Consider the following 25472-nt stretch of genomic DNA (forward strand, 5'->3'; position numbering starts at 1 on the left):
GAGGTTTTTGTGTGTCAGGAAGCCACTGAAGTCAAACATTTCCTATATATTAGGTACAGAAGGAGCTGGTAAAACTTCTTCTAAACGTACTGCAGTAACCCTTTTAGAAGAGAGCACTCTAAGACGCCCAATCTCTTCTTTTGTACTCCACAGGAAGCAGAAGTTATTGTAATATTTGTGGACTCAGCACAGATTTTTTTATTTATTTAGTTTTTCCTGATGCTCACTGTGTATGTCTGCACTATTTACCACATATTGTTACTCCAGTCATTTTAGTGTGATTAATCAGAGTCAGAATAATACAAACATCTGAATGTTGTTTGGTGCAAAGCAGCGAAGTCGATGTTTAGTCAAAATGGTGCGATACTATTTTAGCTGTAAATATATCCAACACCTGCAGATTGTGACACGATAAAATGCTTTGTTAGTACTAACAATATCGCATTTCAACTACCATGAATGGACACATCCAAACAGGGTGATGAAAATAATAATAAAAACCTAAATTAAATGCTAGTTTGAGTATGGACAAGTCCATGTTTAGGAATAAACACGCTGGCATGAAGAACTCCTCGTGGAGCTGCTGGAGGCTACAAGAGGACGCAGCAGACGGACTTGAAGACAGAGAAAAGCCATTAACTTCGGGGGTCTTTGTTCTTCCTCGTCTCGCACCACAATGATATTCATGTATGCAGAGGAATGTCTCCTTTCTCTTCACTGCTTGATCTTGACGTGCCTCGTGGGCTCAAAGTGTGCAGCCTACCTCCCACCCTGCTGTTCTCAATCGACTGTGACACATTAGAGGGACACTGTGTCTCGTATAGGGGAGCGGAGCTTGAGAGGTCGAGGGCGGCCATGTTTGGCTATAAGAGGTACACTTTAACTTATAAATCATGAATGAAGTATGACACACATTTTGTTGCTGATGCTGATTGTAACAAGGAAGTGGTGGAGGAGGAATCAAATGCACGGCTCAAGACGCAGGTGGAGGATTGAAAGTCTTCACTTGGGAAAAAAAGGCAAATTAGAAAGTCAAAAAAAAATAAAAGGAACAGAAAAAAAGAAAAAAAAACGTTTCTGACACAAAGTACAAAAAATATCTCGCAAAGTGGGAAGGGAACACAAAGGATAAATACGCAGGGAACAATAAGGCACAGGTGAGCTATATCGGGCGGGGCTCGCAATCTGGGGCAGAAACCCCAAGGGGGAAGTGAAGACACACTGTAATGACAGACAGGAAGTAATATTCAAAGTAAAATAGGAAATGCCCAAAAACCAGAGCTGGAATTAACCAGCTGCAGAGCTGGATGTGTTTTCATATAAAACCTGTAAAAACTGTTTACGTATGTATTTTTCCCATATCTTAATTCACTTAATGATGTGCAAGTGGTAGCACATTTATACCATAATATTTAAGCACGTGGCACTTAGCCATACAGAGGACTGTGCAGCTATATTTGCAGGAAACAACAATTCAATTAGCAGCGCTCCAAATGATTGTGTTCCAATTCATTGTGTCCATAGGAAATCTATATATATTCACACTTATTATGTCTTTTATTTACAGACAGCATTTAGGAGGACTATTTCCTCTACTGTGCTCAAGTCGTTCTGGGCACAAGTTAATTTAGTAGAAAATGAGCCGCTAACAGCACTGGTCCTTTCACTGATTCTTCCTAAATAGACTGTAATTATGTTGGAATATCTGGCAGAGCCACTGGAGCTGGAGAGAAAAGGGAGGCAGAAAGAGTGGAAAAAGGAGGTGAAGAGGATAACTGATGTATTTATTGTTGTAAATTGGAATGAGCAAACATGTCTTAATCCTTTTGTCTTTCACTCCGCTGTGCTCTGAAAGTGCATTTTGGAAAGTATTCCTCTCTTTATGTACACTACTTTGACAATACAGCTACGTTTAATGCAGAGAGTAAGTGGTGAGCCTGACCAGAGCTCCATTAATTCCAGTCCTACCAGCTATTAAAATAACCATGCAAGTGCTATAGTGCTGATAAAGCTCAAAGCTATAGGCACTCATTCGTGTAAAACTACCTGGTGTGGTCATGAAGAAACTTTATTGGTTTCCCACAATAAACGATCCATATCCTGTTGTAGACCAATAACCGCCCCAACTCCGCAAAAAATAAAAACTCCATTCAGTTGCTTTGAGTAATAAAGGGACACTCTGAAGGGGACTCTTTTGTTTCCAATTACATTAAGGAAGTCAGGGATTACACTGTACGGGCCAATGAAATTTCATTGTCTCCTCAATTGGGAGTTCCAAGATGGAGATGGCGAGGCATGTCCCATTAAACACACTTTGCCTTTCCAAGACCGGACTGAAAGGCCGAATGTCTCGGCACAGAGCTGTGGAAAATGGAGGGCGTCTGCTCCTCAGACGGGGAGAGGAGACGGTTAATGCTCAGCGCCGGCCCTCGGCAGAAATAACCCCTCCACTTTACAATGGAACGCCTCACCTTTATGGAGGACAAGAGGTGAAGTGGGAGCGCAGCGGATCCGCCGATAAGCAGACGTGACGAGTTTGCCGTATTGTCAGACGGCTCTTTCTGCCTGCGATCGCGTGTCCTTTAGTGCGTAGTGGACATATACAGGTATGCCATCTGCACTCAGCCGCCGTCTCATCCCCGCCTAAGCCCTCCCTTCGCTAATCAGCATTCAGGAGCGTGAGAGCCCAGCCGTCACACTAAAGCATCAGCCTTGACATGTTCTGCCTTCAGAAGGCCATTAGCGCCGTAGCACAGCTTCCCAGAACATCTCCGAGCCTCCAGAGGTGTTTCTGCCTCAGCCACCTCTCTGTGCACCCTCTTCTTTTCACCTGTACTTTGTCGACTGTTATGTGACTTCATCATCATTCAGAGGATCCTGATTATCTTACCATCCTGAACACTAATGCACAAAAGCACCCATCCGCCTCTAAATTAATGTGCTGAATTATACATCCATCTCCTCATTGATCTTCACTGGGAAGTGACTGGTGGATGAAGTGTCGTTTGGATAAGTGCGTGTGTGTGTGTGTGTGCGTGACCGTCCTGTGAATGGCTGACAAATCTGTGTGTACAGAGTGAATAGTAGATGGAGAGGAGACGAGGGAGGGAGAGGAGCGGAGATTAATCACCTGACAAGTGGATGGAGTGTCCATTTGTGCCTCGGGGACAGGCTGCAGATAGGATGTGACATTCAGGAGCACTTAGGAGGACATGGGAGAGCTGGATGCTCCCTTTCACACACACAAACACACAGATGCATATATCCAGTCACTCAGTGTTACATGCTTACAAACACATGTACTATTAGAGGGGACTTCCAACAAAGTGACTGTAAGGGTATGGACCGAGACAAAATATTATCGGCCATAGAAAACCACTTGTTGAACATGCGATGGCTGTAGAGCTAGGTACAGCATAATCTTTTGAGATGGATGAAGCTTTTAGGCTACAGGATGGTTCAAATTGCAGGAACTTTATCGTAGCTCCAACAACTGCTGCAGGAAGTGGGGAAGATCACAACTCCTTGAAGTTTTTGTTTCAGGGGGTGGTTTTAGAGTTTCAGTTACATCATTTTTTTGCATGCAGCAGACTAAATATTCTCTATCCAGATGCTCTGAGTCATTGTGAATCTAAACTAAACTAGACGTTGATAGTTTGTCTTCTGAGCGATGTGGTTCTGGGGTTTTCAAACTTGCAGAGAAACAAACAGCAATCTTTGAGACTTAAATGTAGCCCTAATAAATGAGCTAAAACTACTTATTTATGCATCACGTGAGCTGCAATTAAAACTGTGAATACATCCAACGTAGAGCAATATCATAAATCCTATCTGCATAGATAAGTTGTCTGCCTGGTGCAGTCGATACAGAGCTTCTTAAAAGTGTTCGCATTTTCTAAAAATGACCCAAAACATCAGCAGATTTTCACAAAAGTGTGTTCGTCTATCAAGAAAATGTGCCAATATTACATATCAGTGAGGCGCAAAAGCAAGTGCACCTTTAGGATTACAAGTTCATTCCAAGGCCAAATTAGAGTCCATCTGTTCAGAAGTGCTTCCAATCCATGTAACGAGACGCGGCTGTCGGCGGTGCCTTGTTTCGCATCTAAAGGCCTCTCTCATGTTGGCTAATGTTTAATGTTCATGAATCCACCATCAGGAGAACAGTGAACAACCGTGGTGTGCATGGCAGAGCGACAAAGACAAAGCCAATGCTTTCCAAACAGCACAAGGTCACACCACATACTTTTGCAGCTCACACATTTGTACAAATCATTCGTTTCCTTCAATAAATAAATGCACAAGTATATTTTTTTAGTCTCATTTGTTTGCTTGGGTTCTCCGCTGAGGGTTTGAATTGTTTTATGAAGAAAAGCAGAAAAATCTCACGGGGGTAAACGCTTATAAGAGACACTGAACAAGGGAAAACGCATCAGGAGACCTTCAGTCTAAGAGTCCTGTGCATTTTGAGATAACAGCACTAAGACAACATTTTCTATACTGTCTGCGTCTGTTATTCATTCCTCAGGAACATTAGAGAATCCATTCTCAGAGATGGGTTTTTCCAAATAGAAATAGACATTTTGGTGTCTATACAAGATCAATTTACTGTAATTTGACAGTCTCTCCTCCCGCTGTGTATCCTAGCACAAATGGCACACACATAATTTCATTCCTTCACAAGGTTACACGGGAGCAGCAACACATCCTTTCTAATGTCTGTGTGGTCTCAGTGGCCTAAATGGAAAATCTCTCTTCTCTTCTTTTGCCAGTTTCTGAAATGTGTCAGTGTAGTCGTCTGGTACACAAACACATTTCAGGAAAACGTGCCAAGAACATAATAAACGGTACGGCAAATGCAATTTCTTAAAATAAAATAACTTGAATACATTTTTTTTTTTTTTTCCCCGACTGAAGCTTGGACCATGATGAGTCTCTTGCATGTATCTGTTAGCAGCGTCTCTCTTTGCCAGGTGTCAGCTCATTACTTGCAAACTGAATCTCATGTTTTCTAAATTCTTCTCACTAAGCCACTAACTTACAACTTTGCAATACTTTACATTCGGACGTTTTTTCATTGCGAGGTATGTGAGGTCAAGTGCCAGCTTAAATGTCATTATGTAGTGGGAGATGTGAAGAATTTTTATCAAAGTAATGACATTAAAATTAATAATTTAGAAATGTGATACTTGAATAATTCAAAATCTGTGCTCTAAGGGGCTGATTGCAGAGTTTCAGCACATATTCTGTGATGTCTAAAAAAAGCCAAGTTTCTACACTAATCTCACCACACAGGCAGACTTACTGAGGGTGTGTGGGACCCTCTACCTCGGATGTTTGTGCTTTCAAATGTCACACGGTGTGCACGCGAGGTCCACAGCGTGTTTAAATATTTGTGCGTCTGTCTTCATAAAAACTCCAACAAAAAATTCAATTCTGTTTGGGCATTCATTATGTGTGGCACCACATCTTGTTTTATTGATCAGTTCTCTAAACTTTGCCCAGACAACTGAAAAAAAAAAACGAGTTCCTCACACATCCAGCGTTGTTTGATGTAAGGAACCCACGCAGGACGCTCCCCCTGCTGCAAAGCAACGCTTTAATGCGGCGTCGAGTCTTTGGTGTCATGTTAAATGAAAACACGGTGGGAGTCTCTCATACTGAGAGAGCGTTGCTTTCACACACAGACAGCAGAAATACTGCATGAGCCCATGCAGGAAACGCTCCAGATGAGATGATGAAATATGCGCACCTTTATATTAAACTTCATGTGTTATGTACTGTACGTGGTGCGCAGGGGTGTTTGATTTGGACCACAGTTGAGGGCAGGATGTTGCTTCAGACTTAGAGCAGCCTGCAGGGATGCCTCTGCACTGACAAACCGACTTTAGTCTTTAATAAACTGTAACAAGTAAATATAATGTTTTTTGTGACTGATGTAGAGCCTTCTTAACCTCTCTATTGAAGACCCAGAACCAACGTAGGACTATCAACCAAACTGCCCCAGGGGCCCAGATTTCCAGGGGCCTCATTTATCAATCGTGCATACGCACAGATGTGTGTGTAAAGGGAGCGTAAGCACATTCCGATGCAAAGTACACATGTTTGGCCACCAGAACATTTCAACAAGAGTTTTGAGACATACGTGTCATTTCACAGCCGATATAACCAGAATCATCATCATTTCTCTGGCCTCAGTTTACATCCAGATCCCAAACAGACATCACCAACAGGCCCAAATTAAACGAAGACTTCAGGCCATTGCTGGATTCTCAAACATAATTTGGAGCCATAGACTGTACCCACATCGCAATAAAACCACACAGTGAATTCAGTTAGGTGAATGTGAAAGGATTTAATTCAATCAATGCACAAATAATGTGAGAAGCAACTAAGTCTCTATTAAACGCTGCTGTAGAGACGCACTTCAGTGAAAACCTCAAAAACTCATTCAAACTAGAAAGAGGATCATACAGAGATTTTAGGTCTGTCTGCCGGTTAGCTGATGTTTGGAAAGTGAGAAATTTCATTTTTCTTTATTTTAATTTGATCTAATTTTATTTTTAATTTATTTAACATTTGCGACGGGCATGCATCAACGAACAACGATTTTCTTCCAACTCCCCTGGCTCCTTCCCTGCTTCCAGCTCCGGAGCGCACAGGCAGGACTGGTCCTCTTTCTCTTTGCCATATTTCGATGAGGATAAAAAAAATACCTTCATGCATTCTTAAAGGGATTGTCGCTACCATATCTGGTCAATTGGGTGTTTCTGGTGTTTCTGAAAGCAAATGACCTGAACCATGCACAAGCATGGAAGTAAAGAACAGGTGTGATTTTCCGGATATCTGTATTTTTTTGTATTTACACACACTCTAAATATCATTTCGACGGCAGAGTTTAAAACCATTTTTACGCATGGTCCAGAAGGCATTGTTCCACATCAAATGAATAGTTAACCTGTGATTTGAATAACTGCACATTTAAGCAGAGCTACAGGTCACACAGAGGACTCTAATCATCACCACATCATTAACACCATGTTCACAAGTCATGTCGTTGAAATGTTGCTCGAGGGCTAGCCAATATTGTGTCATCAGCGTAAAAGTGAATAGTTGAAACACACACATATTGATGGCTCACCATACGATTGGAGTGCTGATAAAAATTGACTTGCATGGCGACACACTCGCCATGCAGTGACTGGTGACGGACTCAATAGGTAACATGGCAACAGGTGAAGCAAACGCAGAAAAATGATGAGCTCAACTTTTATGTCGCTTGTCTCTCATGACGTGTAGTGACCAATGTAAGACGTCAGCTTGGCGCTTCATATCGACGACTTCCACTGTATTTTCACTTCGGGGTTTACTCACTTTTGTTTCCAGCACCCCTAGATATTAATGACTGTGTGTTGAGTTATTTTGAGGGGACAGCACATTTACACTGTTATACGAGCTGTACACTGACTACTTTACATTGTATCAAAGTGTCATCTCTTCAGTGTTCCATGAAAAGATACAATAAAATATTTACAAAAATGTGAGAGATGTACTCAGTGTTGAGTGATACTGTACCTCTATTTTAAGTTTAACTGTATACTTTGAAGATTTGGTCCAGACTATTACTGTTAGCTTACACAGCTGTTGTGAATAGAGGGAGTCTGTAGAGGCTCAATACGTTTTCAAGGGGTTAATCTGGTTGAGCTCCCAGTACTCCGGTGTATTTGGCCTAGTTCCAGTTTGTCCACAGCTGCTTCCCTACCAGGCCACTGTCTACCACCTGCTGCACCACCTGGAGACCAAAGGCACTTCACTTGTGGACCTCAGGGTGATAAATAAAACCAAAATTATTGATGACCAATGAGCCAAAGATGCACTGTGACCTGTCACTATCAACAAGTTTGTAACGGTATGCACAGCCAGTGTAAAACCACCAACAACTCTGAGTGTGGGCAGCTGATGCCACTGCCTTTAATCACCACTGTGAGCTGATTATGTGGCTATAGAGATATCTGTAGATGTCTTTTGAAATGTTATTTGCTGCTCCACTGTTTCAAGTCTCATTTTCCCCATCTCAGCTTCCAAATAAATAAACAGTGCTCCAACAACAATAAACCAGAGGTAGGAAGAGCATGCTGAGACACTGTATGTGATAAGACAGCCCATCAGTTGTGTTAAAAAGGTAAAAAATTGCAGCCTAAATGTTTCCACACTAACAAAAGAGAGACTAAGACTGAGGATTACTCTGGGGAGAAATTACTAAAGCGTTTTACAATAAAAGCTGTTACATTCTATCAAGTTTGCCATTTTGAAAAAGACTTTCAGAAAAGGATTTATTTCAGTCTATGAATAGAAGCTGTATGAATACGAACAGCCTGAGGTACCTGCCAACCTGCCAAAGAAAAAAAAAAAACCTTCAGCGAGGCTGTGGTCCCAAAACTGCTGGAGAAAGACATAAACCAGAGCTCCAGTTTCACATCAGCTACCGTGCAGAAAGAGGAAACAGATGCATGCTGGTCAGATCCCAAAGGAAAATCGTCTTTATGAAGCCCTCAGGTGGTGTGGCACCGAAAGACAGTGACTCATATGGAGTAGACGGTTATGGCGGGGTTATAGACACAGAGAAAAAGCCTCTATTTTTGGACATTGTTCAGAAAGAGAAATCCTCCTTTTAAAACTACACGAGTGTAGTTTACACATCAGAGAAAGTGAAAATCAAAAAGAATTTTTAAGAGAGGTAAATTTCCTGCATGATTCACTGGTACTGATGATGATGAGCGCTCACAGACTGGGTTTCTTTTATGGGTTAATCAAAAATTGTATGATAAACGATCAAGTGTCCATCTGGCAGTGCTGTGCACCACCTGTCCTCACACACACACACACACACACACACAAACAAACACATGCCAATCACTACACAACTGATTCCCACTGTTTTCCTACAGTGCAGAGATCAGAGCAGCAGCTTTCATATCTGCTCCTCCCTGACCAAAGCCAAGTGTTTGCAGAGATTACATTGTCATCATTATACCTCCTTCTGCTTCCGCGTGCCCCTAAAACCTCAGGTCGTCGTCTACCTGGGAGAGGGGCCAAACTGCAAACGGCATCCACTAGCTCTTTGTTTACCTCCTCTTTCCTCTTGATCTCTCTCTCTGGTCGCAATTAAATAGTGGATGAGATGGGGAATAAATCCATCTGACGAGAAACTTCTTCTCTCATCGCGCTCTCGTTCATAATAGATCACAAAACGGATCAGATCAGATAGGAGCTTCGTTTGAAATGCATGGGATCCCTACAGCCCCAACTTAATGATGACATCCTCAGAACCAGACCAGAGGTTTTCATTCAGCCTCTTATAATAGGATGGTGATGGTGATAGTGGTGGTGGCGGAGAGGAGGAGGGGTGGTGGGAATTCAAAAGAGAGGAACCCCTAGGCAAAGTTTCTCTTTTCTCTTCTCTCTCAATGGATGCTGTAATTGAATTATAGCGCAACTGATACTTCTGTGTCCAACTTCCCCCTCCAATCTGTACAAAAGATCCCAGCTATGGAATTTGTCTTGTTATGTCTCTCGCCTTTGAAAGCAGCAGCTAACAAGAAATGGACGAGAAACGCGGTGTTAACATTTGAAATGGAGCTGTGAATAAATTTAGTGGAAAATAAGAGAACATAACTTTATCAGCACGTGTGCTAATTAGAATGAAAACCTGTGTCTGGCTTCCCGACAAACAGCAGAGCGTAACTGGCACACAAAGGCGCCCTATCCAGAAATGATGGTTGATCTTTTCACATCAAACAACACTACGCTGCAGGAGAGACTGAAGGAGAGACGAGACGGCAGAGTGCGAGATGAGGCAGTGGGGGGAGTGTGAGAGAATTGTAGTAGAGATCCGGAGAAGAGTGAAGAAAGAGCACAAACTAAATCTTTTTAAAAAAATACTGTACTCGCACAATTCGATAACACCACAGCCCACATACAATAAGACTCCATCTGTGTATGTCTTATCCATGAAGTAGCTCTTTGTAAACCCACCTACACAAGCTAGTCGAAACAGCAAAGCACATGGAAACTGACAAGTTTACATTCCCTACTGTAAACCAAACGCAGCATCTGTTCAGACTGAACATTTCTCTTGTTCTTCTACAAGCTACTAAGTCAGAGCTAACTGGTTCATTACCGTGATTAGGGAGGGGATTTGAGAACCAGTTCTTCAGTGCCAAATATGAAGCTGCCACTGTTAGCTTTACTTAGAGAACTAGAAATACTGAAAAAACAAAAAGGTGACCTCTCTGTGTCCAAGGATAAATCTACTGACAACTTTAAAACTCACTGATTATGTCATTATATCTTAAATAAAGATGGCTAGTGACTTATTTATGTATACTTACATTATTTTACAGTTTCATGGTATGTAAATTCCAATACGTATGAATACACTAGTATTTCCAAATAAAATTTCATTCATAAATGCATCTTATTCAATTAATTATTTTACAACAACATCAATAAATGTCCTTCTTAAATCCAAAGAAGCTGAAACAAGGGCAGGTGGACTTGTAGGGAATCTTGAAGACGTTCTTGAACGCTCATCCAAGTAGCTGTGGGAGTTCACTGGAGACACAGGACAGGATTAAACTGTTTCCTCCAACTGCAGGTGACACTAGTCATACAAATTTCTGACACTTAACACCCACAGATGTCTCCTCTCCATCTTCAAGAAACTCTGCGAGTCCAATTGCCCTTGTCTCAGCTTATTAGGAAATACCACGACCTGGATGACTTCACAGACACAAAACAACCCCTGAAAAGGTCACAAACTTAAACTATCTGATTGCAGAGATTACAGGACATTCACTGATACTGTTACATAAATGTTTCTTCTTTTCTTCTTATCTTGCTATTAAGTTAATTCTGCTTAATCCTGAATCCTACTCAGCCTAGCAATGTTCAGTCAAAATAGCAGCTGCCTCATGTGACAGCAATCGGCACTCGGTCAATTTCTCTAGTTGTGTTTCCTTCCCTACAAACTAAGAGTGCAAGATAACTAACAAGTGCAAGATAACTAACAAGTGCAGGACAACTTCCAAGATGAGTCAGTTCGCCAACTGAATTGGTGGTGTTAAATTACCTGAATGTGGAAATGTTCTTGATTAATGTGTATACTTACTTGCTTAGCAGTGGATTGGGACAAGCAGAGGTCTTTCATATATTTATATTCCAAACAAACGTGGCCTCCTGCACCTGTACTAGAGAAGTTCAGGAGAGCATGCTGGCTTGAGCGCAGGGCATCCTAGGGCAAACCTCTTGCACACTTACACCCTGAAAAGCTCACACGAGCCCAGCTTGCTCTTGCATTTATGCATGATTTGCACTACTGCTGGTCCCACAAGCACGTTTCATAATTCATGCGTACTCTACTGTAGCAACTGGAAATGCTACCATATCTGCATCCACCTCTCTGCTTCATTTCATCCGCAAGTCAGACAGGTCACCGTTACACACACGTTACAGCACACTCCCTGACCCTAAACACTGAACATCCACCGACGGGGCAACAATAACCAAATGAATACCTTCAGTTTGAGTCAAACCGCTCTAATGATGCAGCTCAGGGTAGAGCAGTGCTTTTAAATAAGTCAGAAGTCTTCTTTTTCCACAGGGCTAATAAGTAAAGTCTGTTGCCAGGTCTGGATCATAGTTGCATCAGTCTAATAATGTATCATCCTCATGGCGGAAAGAGCATCTGCTGCATGTAAAGGAGCAGAGTCTAGTCTATAGAGGCTCAGAGGAAGAATGATGTAACCGGACAACAACATGCTTGTGAGCTGCTTCATCTTATAGGGTGACAGATAGTCATTACACAGCAGGTCAGTAATTAATCCCATTTGGTAATGTGCTGTGCCTTGCTGGGACAACACTAATAAATGATAAGTGACCTCAGCTTGTATAAGCATTTATTATGCTAACTCAGATGGGTCGAGTCAAAGATGAATTTAGGAGCTCTGACATTTTAGAATGATAATATACAGTGAGTGACTAAAGCTTATTATAGACCTAACTTATTACTATTTAATGAGAATAAATGAAAAATGGAGGACCTTATTCTTACAGCGTTTACATTAACAATCACAACATTATTCCTAAAATGTAAAATCTAGACTCCAGTCAGGACTGTTACACCAGTGAACAAATTGACTTACATTCAAACTGCTTCATTATAAGTGCGTTTTGTCTTATAAGTTTTAATAAGCGCCGTCCTACTGTGTGCTGCCGTACTCACCCTTTCTTTTCATCGTGCTCTCTCTGCAGAGCTTCACATTATCCCAGCAGCGTCAGAGCCTTCTGTTTTACCAAGCAGGAAATTAACTTTTTATTGGGTATTTTTTCCCTAAACATTCGTGCCAGGTGGTTTGTTACAGCGGGACCAGTGGAGAAGTCGTCCTTGCAAACTGTTTGGAAAATCATCAATTGCGGGCTAATTTCAACCACTCAGCTCAACAAGCCACATCATGCAGTGGGAGAGGAAACACAGCAAAAAGGTACAGTCTAAAGCCTGGTTTACACTCCCACGACAGATCTTCACAGAGCCTATGTGGGTGGTCTATGTTTGTTTACTGTTTATTATATCTAAGTAGACTCAGTCCAAACTGGAGGTATTCGATGAACTGAATTAAGCCTGAAATAGTTAAACCACACTTGAACGACAGAGCTGTTTGACAAGGAAAACACATCTGATTGCACAGTTTGTCTGTGCACTTCTAACAATGGGAATCGAAACTGTACCAATATGTTGTTATGAGTTTAAGTTAATAAATGTTTGTTACTTTGACTGAAATGCCTGCAACCCACCAAAGAGGTACGATGTCAAAGCAGGCCAAAGGAGGGAGAATCTCCTGTGCTTGTCCGGTCAGAGAAAAGGATGAGGAAATGCGTTTCACTAGGGCTGAATTATAAAGAAAATCCATTTCCCTAATCAAATTGATCCTCCTTTGAAATATCCGATATAAATCCGTAAAGTCCTTGGATCGATTTCTTAAAATATACCCCATTTCCTCCTTGTTAGAAATCTCGCTGCAGCCTTTCAAGGCTGGCTTCACAGGACTCGTTTCACAAGCCCACGCTATGAGACGACCCCACGTATGAGGGAGCTCCAGGACACGACAGAAGCTACTAGGTTGAGAGCATAGCTGGGTCTGAAAGCTGATGTGTGGCAGTGTTGTTGGCTTAAAGTAACTATATGGTTTTAATAAAGCACCTGCCAGAGTTCCATTTATGTACAACCTGAAACACAGGCAATATTATATATAATATTATATGTCTCTAAATGAATCAGTGTTGAACTGGATCGATCTGGACAATCTGTACTGATATCCGGCCTTACATATGAGACTAATGTACACCGATCTGCCACAACATTAAAGCTCTGACAGGAGTGTTGACCATCTTGTGACAATTCAGTGCACTGCAGGCAAACTTCTGGACCTGGCATTCATGTGGATGTTACTTAGACATGTACCACCCACCTAGAATAGACCAGACACCCCCACCCCATGACAATGACACTCCTTGATGGCAGCAGCCACACACACAAAAACAGTTTGGGACACCACACGACATCCTCAGAAGGCCCATGTCCATTCTCTGATGAGCCCCAACTGTTTTGGAGACGCAAGGGAGGTGGTCATAATGTTATGCATGCTCTGTGTATGTTTCTGGGGAGGTGCACAAACATAAATCTATCTTAAGGAGTATTGAACACTAGCAAGTAGTTAGTGGTTAAATTTGGCATAACAACAGACAGTTCTTGCTATTTTTATGAGGACGGTTTGAGCGTAAAAGGCACTCTTATGAAAACTGACATTTTTTGTGGTTAATGAATTCTCGTGTGATCGTGCTTGTATCAACTGAAGTGCGCTATAACAAATGCGAAGGCTGCTGTTCTACCAAGTTCCAGTAAAAGTATAAGTAAATATTTGCCTCAGCTGGTGAGACAACAGATACTCTAATCCCTTTTGCACCGCCCAAGACTCTGTCAGACCTGAAAACTCATGTCCAGACCAGCAGCTAATTTTCTGTCAAGTCTTAACAGTCTGAGAGCCTTTAAAAGTGAGCTTAATGCAATGATATTTCCATTCATACCGCTCTAAATAACACAGCAAACACAGAGGGACTTGTGGATTTTTGTCTCGGATGCTGCACAGCTTGCATCGCATTCAACAGGGAAGTAATGTTTGGGAGCGTGGCTGGGTCCCAGGAGCTTAATGTTTTGATGTTGAAAGAATTAGGGAGAAGCGGAGAAAAAGTAGAGCAGTAAACCTATATTGAGACACTGTGGGGAGGCGCAGAAATATATCCGATTTCATCAGACTAACATCATCCCTTAAACTGAGATGATCTCTCTGCAGGATGTCGGCCATTGGAGTGAGGTGGATTTAGTTTTATCATATGAGTGTTTCAGCTGTTACCCGGCAAAGACTGTGCTTTGAGTCACATAGCTACAACTGGCTTCTACGCATCCAGCCAAGTGAGCCATCATTTATGTTTAAAAAAAAAAAAAAAATGGAGAAAGGCTCCCTGTTAAATCAATACATAAAGCACACGCAGAATCCACAGTGAAGGCAGAGGAAGTGACAGGCCGCTTAACAAATGGATGGCGGCCTCGCGGGCCCCGCTGACTCAGCGCGATCCCCGGTGAAGGAAGCAGCGCTCCATCCCTTACCCTCTCCAATCAGCCCGACAGCTCGCTGTGTCTACCTGGGAACTGCTGATCAGAGGCTCTTAAATATCGCAAAAGCAAAGAATATAATTCATAAGAGGGATAAACACTCGCCGTCTCGACATGTTTGTTGCTGCTGGGAACCCAGCCAGCGTTTGAGTAAACATCTCTATCTGCTGGAGGAGCATATCTCATTTTTGACCCATTGGCGGCTTCGCAGGTGCACGTCATCACGGCGAGCGTTCTGTTGCGTCCACTGCTTTGAGAATATCAAACAACCAATATAAAAAGAGGCACAAAGCGATCATTCACCGCGGGTTGCAGCCATCCATCAAGGCCGATGAGATCATCAATCCTTCTTCTCTCCCAGCCAGACCGATTTCCTCTCTTTTTCGCGGAGATGGGTATAAAATGCAGATCAACACGTTCCCCTCTCTCCTCCTCATCTCTCTCTAAGCCACCTGTTCTATCCATCATCTGGACAGCTGTTCCTCTGCGCTTTCAATTCCTCCTCCATATGCGGCGGCGGCGACCTCTCGCCCTTCCCCGCCTGTCGACGCGCTCCGCCCAAAGGTCCGAAATCTCGGCACCCAGGAGTTTGTGTCAAAATCCACAGTTTGGATTTGATTACTTTGGGGAAGCACACACCCCCTCCACAGCTACAGCCCGGAAATCTTTTTTATTTTTTTTAATCAAGTGGACAAATCCTTGAGACATGCAGTGGGGTGGGTGTAGCTCAGACAGTACCTTGATGAGTCAGCCTCCACGCGCCACGCGTCAAGGTGTCATTGTCATGTCTCTGCACGACCAAACAAACTTCAAGCAGCTTTGGACAATGATTCCAATATATTGTATTCTATACGCTGCCATCAACAGAAACAAAAACAATGCAGAGAGAGTTTAAAAAGGACCATGCTGTGAGTGTTTGTGAAACGACGACTGTGTGTGTTCCTGCGCTTGCACCTGCACCAATGATGCTGATGGCGCTTTGCTGCTCCAAACTACACCTACAGCCTGAATGGACTTAAGCATTCTCAACATTACTGCCAAACATTTTCTAAAGCCTTGTAAATTAATTTGCTACCCCCCAAGCGGCAGTGTTTTTTTTCTTTCTTTAATATTCTACTCAGAACAGCATGAAAATGAACTTGCGGAGAGCTGCAACTTTCCCGAGACGTGCGAGCGCACCTGCTTGTTAGTGCGTGAGGACCCTCCAACATGCGAAATGAAAGCAGGCGTGAGCCGCTGCGCGCCTGTCGCGAATTTAAATGCACGCGACAAAGCGCGGCGTAATGGACGATGCGAGATGGATGGCTAGAAGGCGTTCGGCTCAGAAGTCTCAAATGTCAGAGCGTCCCTGAAGGCACCAGCATGACGAGCCCTGAGAGGAGCCTTTGTTTGCCACGGCGCTTCCACGCGCTAACATCATTTAATCACAGTTATTAATTTAAACAAAAGAATTTCTGCTTTGCTGATGTTGATTTGACAAAAAAATGTCACCAGCTGCACAGATTTTCTTTTTTTTTTCTTTTTTTTTTAAAAATATGCAAAAACTCAACTTTCAACACATGTGCATGATTTCTGATTAATGGGTGACACTTGAAATGATTATATTTTAGGTGTCACCCGTAGACCAGCAGAGTATTAAAGAATTGTACGGAGCGCTCCCATCAGAGGCAGAAAACACTGTCTGCCTCATTTTGGTAAATAACAGCCTGACATATCCGACAACCATTATATACGTCTAACCCATAATCTCATCTAACAGACAGTGCGGTCCGATGACATTATGTAACAATCAACACAATCATTTGCGTTCCAACTGGAGAGAAGGCGCAGGACGAGGAGCAAAAAAATGAGAATTGCATCCAAATGGCCTGTTCATCCCAGATGTATCATTGCTCCCCTGTACACACTCTGCCTACCATTAATTTTGTCACCAGTCAAACGGTGGCCGTGAAGCAAAAACGCGCTGTATGATAATAAGTCAGCGCACCACATTTCACGCAAGACTTGCTGTCAAAGGACCAAACATCTATCTCTCCTTCCGGTTCTACATCCTTTTATTTATTTTTTTTCCTTTCCCAACGAGTCAATTCGTGTTCCAGGAATAACTCAAGGTGATCAGACAATCAAATACAGAAACGTTACTTATTTATATTCGGGTCGAGCCCGGGGGTCAAGGATGTGTTTGTCTCATAAAGCAGCGGCTCTACGCTTTTCCAGGCACAAAGGAAGATGAGGTGCAGCTCCGCTCCGAGCCAGCCACCTGGAAAAAAAAAAAAAAACAGCTGGGAGGAAGGAGAAGCTGGTAAAACGCGACTCTTGACCTCCCCTGCTCGTTCTGCCTCCTGAACTCTTCGCTTATTTCATGCTCTCGCACTCTCACGTAAAAGCGTCCGGAGAGAGATGCTGCACAAAAGGTCAGTGGTGGGGGTGGTGGTGTATGTAGGTACGATATCAGCTGATGGGAAACAGAGTTCTGTTTATTAGCGGGTGTGGACATGGGCGGGTGGAGGAGATTTGCTGGTTTTGAGTGTTTTAGTGGCTGTTAAAGCCATGTCTTCTATTTTCAGTGTAACAAAAGAAGACTTTTTTATTGAAATAACTCTCCGAGTCTCGTCTCTTTTCTCTCATCTCCCAGACGTCCCTCGGCCCTCCCTCCCTGAACTCCTAATTACTGCATCAGCGCTGACATGGACAGCAACTGTACATCACATCAATGTCTTTTTTGATCTGGTGTGTTTTTTTTTCTTGTTTTTTTTTTCTGCTATTGCAGCTGCCTCTATTCATCTCGCTGCGTGAATATGTAGAAGTGTAAAAGTGTGTGTGCGTGCGCGGCGGCGCATCACTTTGAGTCGCGCAATCGCTCTTGTGTGCGTGCGCCGAACGTGCCTCTGTGGAGCTTTGAACAGAATGAGGTCGGCAGGAAAAAGCAGCCAGACGAGTCCGCCTTTTGTCTCATGCAAGCCGGGCAGTGGACTCCCCACGGGGGCGAGGGGGGGAGAAGCAGCAATACAACATGTGCATTAGACCCCGTAACATCATTTATAACAGGCAGACACACTTCCACACAAATGGCTTTCACCACAGAGGTTCACCATTAGCATTAAAGGAGCGCGGCTATAAGAGGCAGAGAGGGGAGAGAGCAGCTTTACTGCTACAGTAAATCTACGGAGCAACCGGAGTCGAGCACGCGATGACGGCCTTCTGCCTGGCAGGGATGTCACGGCGCTCCGGTAGTCTGCTGAGCGCCGTGAGTCCCCGGGGGAACGCTGGACCTCGTGTCACCGTGCGAGGAAAAGGCCAGCCCAAGAGCACGCACCTTTCATTTCCCTCCCGTGTTGCTCAGACGGATAAAGGCCAGACCTTGTCCATCATTCTGCTATGAGGCAGCAAATGAACCAGTGAGTCGGGTCTTCACCTCAACCACGCTGCCGTGCTCTGGTCTACAGGGTGTTATTCAAACATTTCAGAAGTGACAGTGAAACACAGTCACCACAACTTCCGGATTTTCTGCATTCAAATCGTGTTCGGTGGAAGAAAAACAAACTACGACCATCTCAATGTGATAAACTAAGCCGATATGGGAGCATATATTGAGCTGACGAGCACGGTGGGATAGTGGTTAGCACGGACACCTCACAGGGAGAAAGTTCACGGGTGGAATTTTGCATGTGCCTGTGTGGGTTTTCTTTGGCTGCTCCTGTTTCCTCCCACATCTAAAGACGTGCAGAAGTTAATCGGTGAGTCTAAATTGGCCGTAGTGTGAGTATTTGTTTTTCTGTCTGTGTTAGCTCGGTGGTAGACCAGCGAGCTGTCCAGGGTGCGTTGTGCCTCTCGCCCAATGACATAAATAATGACAACTCCTTTTGTTTCATTTTGATTTAGTACAAAAACATGCAAGTACGCCGTGTCAGAAATGTCAGAAATTTTTACATTTAATCAGCTATCATTTTAAAATGCAATTTCTGCACATCGCTGTTTAGTTCTCTGTGTAGTGTTCTGTCTGCTTCTCTCACTAAAACAGTGGGCAAATAGGAATAGCAGTTCAAGTCTTTGCAAATTCATGCCGTGGGCCAGGTTAGACCCTCTGAGGGGCTCTATGATTGATTTGACACCCTTGCTAGAGGATAAATACAATAAATTGAAAAAAAAAATAAAAAAAAGGATGGTTGTAGGATGTATTTTAAAATAGCAGTTAGCAGTCATGGTTCCCAGATAAAGAGACCCAACCAGCAAGAGTCCTTAGCACAACAATCTAATCAGGCAAAGAAAGGACAAAGAAATAAGCTGAGGTAAACGTCTAAAACGTGATGAGGTCGACACTTAAAGCTAATGCACACGGCTCCGAGACAAAGTCAGAGGAGGATCAGTGAAGTGGCGGCAGGTGAACGGCGGGTCGGGCTTGATCAGGTGACGAGGTGACAGGAAAGAGAAGGGCCAAAACCCAAAAGCTTTCAAAGACTGAAAGGACAGACATCAAACATCTTCAAAGACACACAGGAATCAATGATTATGATGGTGGGTGGAGGCTGAAAAAATATAAACCACCTCAACAGGGTTACTGATAAATTATGTTTCCCACTCCCACTCCCCACAATACATAAAAATAATATAGGATCTGAGGATGTGGTTTCTTCTAATACTCAACTGTGTGGTGCTATGAAGACGGAAGTTTCTATTATTTTAAAAACCCCATTTTAGTCAGTGGGCAAGGCTGAATAACAACTAACTCAACAGCACCACAAACCACATCCTCCAAAATGATCGTCCAGTAGCCCTAACCCCGACATAAACATTAGATCAGTGATACGTAGAGATTTAGAGCAGGGCTGATATAATAGAACGCATTCATTTTCCCTGGTGCACCTAATGAGCCGACAAGTGGATGCATTAAGTAGCTATAGCACATTCTAAAACAGATGTGCACAAACGCTGTTCGGCTGAAATAGTACGTTTGGTCTCAGAATAGTAAGTTTGCTTCATAACTTTCTCCTCGCTAGCGTGGCACGAGCATTACGCGCCACTGCAGGCTCTGGCTTTGCAGCGCTGTGTGATATTGCTCTAGGATGATAAACATTGCAACTTGACCTTTAAAAGTTTCACATCACTTTATTGCGTGAAACAGACTGTTACAGAGTATTGCACCCAAACACTGAAACAATCCATTGAAATCACGGGGGCAACGTCCTATTTCCCGTTAGGAGTTTTTCCCCCGGTGTAATCTTTCCGTTGACATTAGTGAAAGAGACTGGAGCTGTGTCACAGCCAGACAAAAGAATCGTAAGTGAATTTCATTAAATGAGTTATCTGTCTGCTTAAAACTAGCCTCGGCTCACTGGCTGGTGAAATGAGCACCTAGCATGGTTTATGCACCAGTAAGTGTACTTCGCAGGTTGGTGGCAATTAAGCCTCTCCAGCAACGACGACAATTCATCTTCTTGGCGCGCGGGGGAAGACAACACGGGCACCGTTTTGTCTCATGTGTCAGAGGAATTTAACGACAGCCAATCCCATTGCCTTCTTCCACAGGCCAGAACCTCCGCTTTGACGCGCTGCCATTTCCGTGCGCGGGGAGGCAAAAGATGAGGACCAAGTCGGACGTTTTCCAATCGGCGTCCCTGGAGCTCGGCCACCGCTCATTTAGGCTCCGAGACGACCTTGACATTCAGCGGGCGTGTAGCGCGAGAGGAGCCCGGGACGCACGCGGCGCAGTCCGAGAGCATTCAGACGCAAAACACCTCCACGGGCGGCGATGTTTTGTGTGTGTGTGTGTGTGTGTGTGTGTGTCAGACTGCTGGATACTCACTACAGAGGCCTAGCTAATCCAGCTCCAGTGTTTAGTGCTGTGAAGCGGCTGGAAGCACATAAGCTGTTAACAAGTTAAGGTGAAAACGTTTTCTGGCAAGCGCCCTCCTCCTCCCCCTCCTCCTTCACACTTTACCTAACAGCAGATCACAGCGCACCTCCCGCACTGACATGTCCAACCTGGCAACCACCGCCGCGGCACGCACGCTTTCACACGTCCGCCGACTACTACGCTGCACCACACCTGCTCTGACTGAGTGCCGCGCGGCGCGGCGGGAAGAAGCAGAAGTAATATCAGGAATAATTTATGTGGATAAACCGCCACGTCCGAGAGAGCTTTCGGTTTGCGTCAGCGTGGGTTCCTCACGCGCTCTCCGCTCATCAAGTGAATTCTGAAGGGGAATAAACATCAGGCTCGAAATGGGATAACTTATTAAAACCCAGAAACTAATTCTTCTAGGAAGTTATTGTGTATTGTCTGTCTGGGGAGGCGCGAGGGAACAAACATGGATGTCTAATATCAGGCAGAGTGTATCTTCTGAGGTAAGTTACTGGGGAAATGTGACGAAAGGAGCAACTTTGAGAGAGTGACTGCACATGTTGAAATGACTTGAGGAGGCACGTGAAAAGCAATTTTTTAAAAAGTGCTCCTTAGGCAGTCTTACATGGCTTCGAGCGAACTCCCTCAGTGTAGTGTTATAACGCACTGACAAACCTGACTTCCCAGATGCTGCCACCCTTCAACTTCCTATGTGAACAGGTTGTTTCCAGGTCATGTAATCATTCCCACGTGACTTGGACACAACATAAGCTCACTTTTACATCTCAGGGGGTTTGTCTGCGTGTGCCTCTGGGGAGCCAGTGGCCCTGCCAGCCCGGCGCTGAGCTCCTGAGCGCCAGCAGCGGTGCAGTCCAAAGGGAAAGCTTGTGACAACATGGAGCGACAACAGAGAAAAAGCCCACGGAAACTACAGAACAACTAGGCCAGCCTCTCGGGGAGCCTCCTCTCCCTCCTCCTCTGTCCTGTCCTCAGCCTCCTCTGGTTCGCTCACACAGCATCCGCAGGGCTCAGCCTGAGTCCTCAGAGTGAGCCGAGAGCACACTATTCCACTCCGATGGAGGCTACGGAGCTCAGCGTACGCTGAGAGTTGTCAGCTTCTGCCGAAGCAAACACGGAGTGGAACTAATAGCTCGTGCGGCGTGTTTGTGCGCTGTGTCACAGCCGCTGTTGCCCTGAGCACACGCGCTGCGTGTTCTGCACGGGCTCGTGCTGTTGACAGGCTGGGAAGTGGAAGGCCTCGGCGAAACGACGCGCACGTCAGCGAGGAGCGCCGGAGTAATAAAGAGGCTCTGATGAAAACTTAATGGCCTCCTCACCTTTAATAATGGCTGTGGGAGCGGGATCGTGCGCTCGGGTTCAACGGCGCGATAACACGAGGAGCATGGAAGCGGTGGAGAGCGGCTCCATCAGCCTCACTAAGGCACTAAGAGGAGCTCATAACCGGAAGGACACTAATTAACACACTGACGGCTAGCTAACAGGCTAAACGGCCCTTGATTTTAGCCAGGACGGTACATTAGGCTGCACTAAAACCGAGCAAAGGACACGCAGTGGTTAACGTCTGAATATAAATGAGAGAGATCCCAATCTGCGCGTGCAACTCAAACACCTGTGCTTCCTCGTGAAAGGAAATCCAGGCCCCCGCATTCTTCCTTCCCTCTATGCAGATGCTTACAATCACACAAGCAGCACTTATTAATATCTCCCTTTCAAATGCTAATTCCCCTTCATACATAAATCATAACTCCAGAGGTGGCTGGTGTACTGTAGAGTTTTAGAGTGGGGTGGGCAGGCCTGGGGGTACAAACAGCCTGCCTGTACCGAGGCGTCCCAGATACAAGAAAAAGGGCCAGTTGTTTGTGTTCTGACAAGCTCGCACGCTGAGGCATTTCCAAACTTTCCCAAACAGGTGCTGACCCACCACTCGAACACACTCCCATCTGTGAGGGTGTTTGTTGTCACCGGACGTGGCCGCACAGCCGCCTGCACCACACGCGCGGTCCACTCGCAGCGGGCTCGCATTGACGAAGAGAGACGGAATTGAAATTCTTCCTGTACTGAGCCCTCTGATCCACGAGCAGCCTGGCAACCTGCTGCCACTTTTCACAGCTCTGACGCGCGTCTGGCGTGCTGCGCTGCAGATGCTGCTGCTGCCGCCCCCCCACCACCTTCCTCCCGACCAGTGAATCATTTCTTCTGACTAATAAGACCTGCATCATCCCGCATGTGTAGTTTTGTTTTTTTCTGACGGCTGGCTCAGGAGGGGCACCGTTGCCTTGTGGTGCCATTCTGTTTATGTGGCACGTGCGCAGCCAGGAGTCTACACATTTTGTCATCAAATAAATCTCTGTGAATTGTGAATATACTAATAATAATAATAATTTAAAAAATTATGACAAGTTATTTAAACCTGTATGCAGAGCCAAAGGGCTTTACTGTGGAGTGAATGACTTGATAGGGATGTAAATAAACTGAAACCAAAATCCTATGGTGTTATAGAATCTGGTTTATAATTTATTAATAACAATAATTAAGCTTGAATAAGGTTGGGTTGTTTACTGAAATGTACTCAATTCTGGTTGCCTCCATTCACCGATGATGCCCCACATGCTCTCATCCATCCCCATGTGATGGACATGGGTGTGTGTGTGTGTGTGTGTGTGTGTGTGTGTGTGTGTGTGTGTGTGTGTGTGTGTGTGTAAGTACCTGCCAGGAGCTGGAGGGGATCTCTGCGAATTTGCCCAGTCCTCCGAAGGTGTAGCACCGGTACATGTGATCCAGAGACTCCGAGCAGTGCCACAGCAAGCCGAAGCTCACGGAGTCCTTGCCGCTGGTGTGGTGGTGGTGGTGGTTGTGGTGGCTCTGGTGCTGGTGGCTGTTCCTCAGCTGGTCCTTAACAATCCAGGCGGGAGAGATGAAGCTGAAACTGCAGACGGCGACCAGAGCGGAGGACAGGAGCACCCAGAAGCAGCCCACACAGCTGAACATGGTGGCAGCTTGGGGCAGAAAGCCCGGAGACAGACCCAGATCGAACCCAAACCCGACTTCTTCTTCTTTCTTCTTCCGGCCCAGGAGCGAATGCATCTGGATTTCACGCCTTCAGGAGCGAGACTTCAACTTCAGCCTCCTGACCAGCACTACATCAGCAGGGAGTGAAGTGGGCATCCGCAGCGGCCGTGAGAGTGCGTGTCCCCGGGACATCTGGTCCGGGGAAAAAACATACCACTGAGGGGAAAAAAATAAAAAATAAAAACTGCAATTGTGACACAATATAAAGTCAAGTCATCCGCGCCCACGCTGCCTGCTACAGTGGCCGCAACTGACAGCCAAGATGTTTGTCACACCCAAAACTGAATGCGCAGTTGTCATTACCAGGATAGGAGGAAGAGCAGTTCAACTCAGAGCACAAAACACAAACATGACCCGGAGCCGATGCTCTGCTCTGCTGCTCCCAGCTACTTGCTCTGCCTCTGTCTCAGCTCGGACACGGGCGCACTTTGCCTCTCCGTGCGAGTGCGTCTGGACAACGTCAAGCTCACGAGAATTAAAACGAGCAGTTCCGGAGTTGATTTTCAGAATAAAACCCCGCCAGAAGAGGCGCGCTGATGTCTGTGCGCTGTACCTACACTTCATAATAACTCGTTATTTTACATATTATGATTAAAGGGGAATACGTGTCAGATCAGGTTCCACGAAGAGTAGTGTCTGAAGTGTTTTTATATTATTATGTATATAAATATTTTATAAGTCAGATGTTTTATTGATTGCATTGTAGGAAAGAGTGAGTGTTCCTGAAGCTCAAACCAACAGGGACTCAGTGTGATATTCACATTCTTTGTTGTTCAGTGTGTATGTTGCAAGTCCTCAAACTTCATGAAAGTGAAAGTGCATTGCCAAATCACTCTTTAAGAATAATTCATTATTACCTTATAAATATTTGATGAGTTCGTCTGTGGGATGGAAGAAAGTGGGAGATGTGGGTCACATTCAGCGCTTTCAAAAGTGCCTTTTTAAAGCCTAGTTGTGGGTTTGTGAAGAGGAGAACCTGATATGATTGCTTTGGCATGTTTAATGAAAGGCAGCCTCACAACCAGCATCAACAAGGAATTGGGGATTTTTTGTGAATGGTATAAAATGATGTGATGTGGTGCTTTACAAACTTGAGTATCCACAACCTACCAAGGGAAACACGTTACATTAGAGCGTGGGCGCAAATATTAGCCAAGTAGAAAGACCTCTGCGCTTTCCTACGGGGAATTCGCCTGTAAACGTTGATACTAGCTTCAAGTAGTTAAGGGCGATTCGTTCGCGTCTATAAACTTACTTTTATTTTGAAGGCCAACCCCTTGGTTCCGGGTGTTTCGTACAGCATCTCTTTTGACTTGCTCCGCAGGGTGTTTGACGAAGTGCACCTTGCACTTTGTTAACGAACGTTTTCAGGATACAGCTCTCATAAAAATACCCTGACACATCACTTAAAAAAACAAAACAAAACAAAACAGTGCATTCAAGTATTCATTGAACGTTTAATCCCAATTAAATGCTTCTCTCCGCCAAACGAACCGTGAAAGTTATCGTCTCTTAATTGATACAGGTGATCTCAGCCAATAAGAGTTGAGGAGGTTTTGTGTTCTTAGGTGGGCGTTTCCTTTGCACGTGCAGGTAGCCTCAGACTGGGAACGGAAATGAGCTCAGCTCAGCTCATGCAGATTTACCAACTCTTAGCCTTTAAAGTTAATTTTATCTCATTAAAATACACATAATACAGCGAGACTAGCCATGAATAAAACCCAACAACTTTGAACAACGTGTACGTATTTCTACAGGTATAATTTTGCTTTCATTGCCTCTTCACACGAGAGGTAACTGGTGAAAAGACCA

The 25472-nt window shown here is 44.5% G+C and overlaps 1 protein-coding gene across 2 annotated transcripts in view; it reads right to left on the reverse strand.

The window, feature by feature from the left end:
- Nucleotides 1-24093, reverse strand: part of LOC125021229 (transmembrane protein 211) — a 93335-nt gene extending 69242 nt beyond the window's left edge. Inside the window, exons 1-2 of one of the 2 annotated variants that reach the window (XM_047607205.1) lie at nt 23964-24093; nt 23298-23816 (exon numbers count right to left, since the gene is read on the reverse strand). In XM_047607205.1, the coding sequence (XP_047463161.1) occupies nt 23298-23675 (378 nt within the window). In that variant the 5' untranslated portion in view covers nt 23676-23816; nt 23964-24093. The remainder of the gene's footprint in view (nt 1-23297; nt 23817-23963) is intronic. The other variant, XM_047607206.1, reaches the window with a different exon arrangement.
- Between the last annotated feature and the right edge of the window lie 1379 nt (nt 24094-25472).

The sequence above is a fragment of the Mugil cephalus genome, chromosome 15, assembly GCF_022458985.1.
Source record: "Mugil cephalus isolate CIBA_MC_2020 chromosome 15, CIBA_Mcephalus_1.1, whole genome shotgun sequence".
Classification (NCBI taxonomy): Eukaryota; Metazoa; Chordata; class Actinopteri; order Mugiliformes; family Mugilidae; genus Mugil; species Mugil cephalus.